Source organism: Melampsora larici-populina, assembly GCF_000204055.1.
Source record: "Melampsora larici-populina 98AG31 unplaced genomic scaffold MELLAscaffold_34, whole genome shotgun sequence".
NCBI lineage: Eukaryota > Fungi > Basidiomycota > Pucciniomycetes > Pucciniales > Melampsoraceae > Melampsora > Melampsora laricis-populina.
Genome location: NW_006768798.1, coordinates 831,033 through 833,369, shown reverse-complemented (window position 1 = coordinate 833,369; position 2,337 = coordinate 831,033). Strand labels below are relative to the sequence as shown.

Sequence of the window (2,337 nt, the reverse complement as noted above, 5' to 3'; positions counted from 1 at the left end):
TTTTTCAGCGATAAGCACTATAAATATACGTAAAACAAAGTCAACTTGAAACCCCCTAATAAGGGGGCTCAAGTCAAAATATTTACAGCCCTTTCTTAAAAAATTGGGGAAAGTTTTTTACAGTACCGTGCTGTAAAAACTTCTCCCAGTTCGTAAAAAAGGGCCAAAAAATTTCTTTCGGATCTCCTTCTGAGCAGTAAATTTACGCAAATTCCAAAAAAAATTGGGATGTCGTATAACATTTCCCAATTTCATAAAATTGTGCGTGAATTTTATGAAATTGCGAAAAGTTTTTTACAATAAAAGTAGTAAAAAATTTTGACTTGAGCCCCCCTAATAAGGGGTATCAAGTTCAAATTTTTACAGCAAAAAAACTATGAGACGGGAAAGTTTTTATGTTTTAACTGTAAAAAAAGTTTCCCGAGTTTTTATCATTGCTTGTAAACCACGATCAAGGCTTTTTTACTTTTTTGCCTCGATCTTCCACACGGTAATGACAAAACTGCTGGTAAGAGGATGCAAGGTTGTCCTTGCATCCACTATCAAGCACACCTCTTTCCAAGAGTGAAACGGTCAAATTTAAGTCTTCAAAGCTATGTTGTAAACTTATCTGTTTACGTTTATGCGAGAACGGGATAGATAAAACTTTCCCGTTCTCGTAAATTTTGCGTAAATTTGTGCTACGACGGGAAAGTTTTTTACGGTTTTTACCGTAAAAAAGTTGAACTTGACACCCCCTAATATCGTACTCTATCACTCTAGGTGATATGCCATAGGACAAAACTTGCCACACACTAGTGTGTGAGGTGAGGTAGGGTGAGGTCTGCTAGCAGAGAGTAGAGCCCTAGAGCCTCTGGGTCTCCGGGCGAAACCGCCCAAGGTCGTCGAAAGCAAGACTCAAGAGCCGTCACACGACTGACGCCGAGACGCACGATATCGAGGAAAAGAGGGGAGGTCAGGATGAGTTTCAGAATCAGATTCAGTATAAAACCAATGATGATTAGTTCTTTGCGACTCACATCCAGGAACCAAGTTACTGATTTTGAAAAACTCCCGATTGTGCCCAAGATACGAGACAATGTTCATCGGGCTTCAAAGACGGACGTGTCACTCGTTGCTCATCTTGATTTGTTGTTTTCTACGTGCAAGCCAAATTACTTCAGCCATCATCCCACTCAACCAGTCAACTTCAGGCTCACTTGTACATCGCTTGGTCAAGACTGCAGACCAACTGTAAGTCGTCCCTTGGATCAGACCACAAATGGGTTTAGCTGACGACGTAAGACTTTCATCATACATATCGAGCAGTGGACCACTGCAAACTATGACGGTCAGTAGGGCTGAAGAACTTTATGAGGAAGGCCAAAAGTTAGGTAAAATTGAGTAAGTACTTTTGTTTATCTCAAACCCATCCCGATCTCTGCTGCGTGAATTATAGACTGAATTGGATTCCATGATCTTCTTCTGAATTAGTTCTTTTCGTAACCACATGAACATTATCACAAAAGATAGCCACCGACGCGCATTCAAGAATTGGCTGACGTAAGTCCTACGTTCAGATCAGTATACTGTACTCGTCTTTCTGATCGACGGAACCCCTTTAACCACCTCGCAGCTATCGTACTCGAACCGCAAACAGTGGAGGACTCGATGAATATGGTATTTATTCAGAAAGAGAATTCATCGATCACCTCTTAACTTGGTATCTCTCCACGTACGTGTAGGAAAAACCCCTTAGGACTTGTTGACCCGAAATCTAACACTTTATGTTATTGTTTTTACAGGAAAGGAAGTAACAAGATTCAAAAATATGTTGAAAGATATCCATTTAGTGGAGACTCTCAGTCTGAATCCGCAGCTGACCAAGTGGAGAAATTAAGATTCCTTTAATTACAAGAGTTGCTTTTCAAGACAAGATACAATTGCCGAGGTTAATCTTCCAGTATCAGTATCAATTCTTGGTGAAATACCAGCAGGATTATTTGAATAATTTGGCATCGGGTTCCGGAATAAACAATCAGAATCTGATATATATCTCCAGCTCTATGGTACATGGTCAACGCCATGCTTCCTTTGCTTTCAGCTAGTAGCTCGTCATCTGAACATATCTCTGGTTGGTATTCTGACTCCAAGCAATACATTCACTGCAAGTTTCTTTTCGAAGACCCGGCTGTACTTGTAATCATTACTACAGCTTCCCTGGTGGATATAACCCCAAACATTTGCTTAAAATTTAAGCTATAGTGAATGATAATTTTGCTTGAAAGGAAGCCCTCTGTTAAGTAGGCAAGTAACTAAATGTTAGGAGGTCAAAGCTCTCCCATTGTAAAGGCTTAT

General features: G+C 40.1%; 1 protein-coding gene across 1 annotated transcript; it reads left to right on the top strand.

The window, feature by feature from the left end:
• Positions 1-1,078: 1,078 nt before the first annotated feature.
• On the top strand, positions 1,079-1,890 carry MELLADRAFT_65486 (uncharacterized protein; the record flags this gene model as incomplete). Its single annotated transcript, XM_007413041.1, has 5 exons — positions 1,079-1,233; positions 1,339-1,383; positions 1,474-1,542; positions 1,640-1,714; positions 1,785-1,890. 5 exons carry the CDS (start codon positions 1,079-1,081, stop codon positions 1,888-1,890), a joined length of 450 nt encoding a protein of 149 aa, XP_007413103.1.
• Between the last annotated feature and the right edge of the window lie 447 nt (positions 1,891-2,337).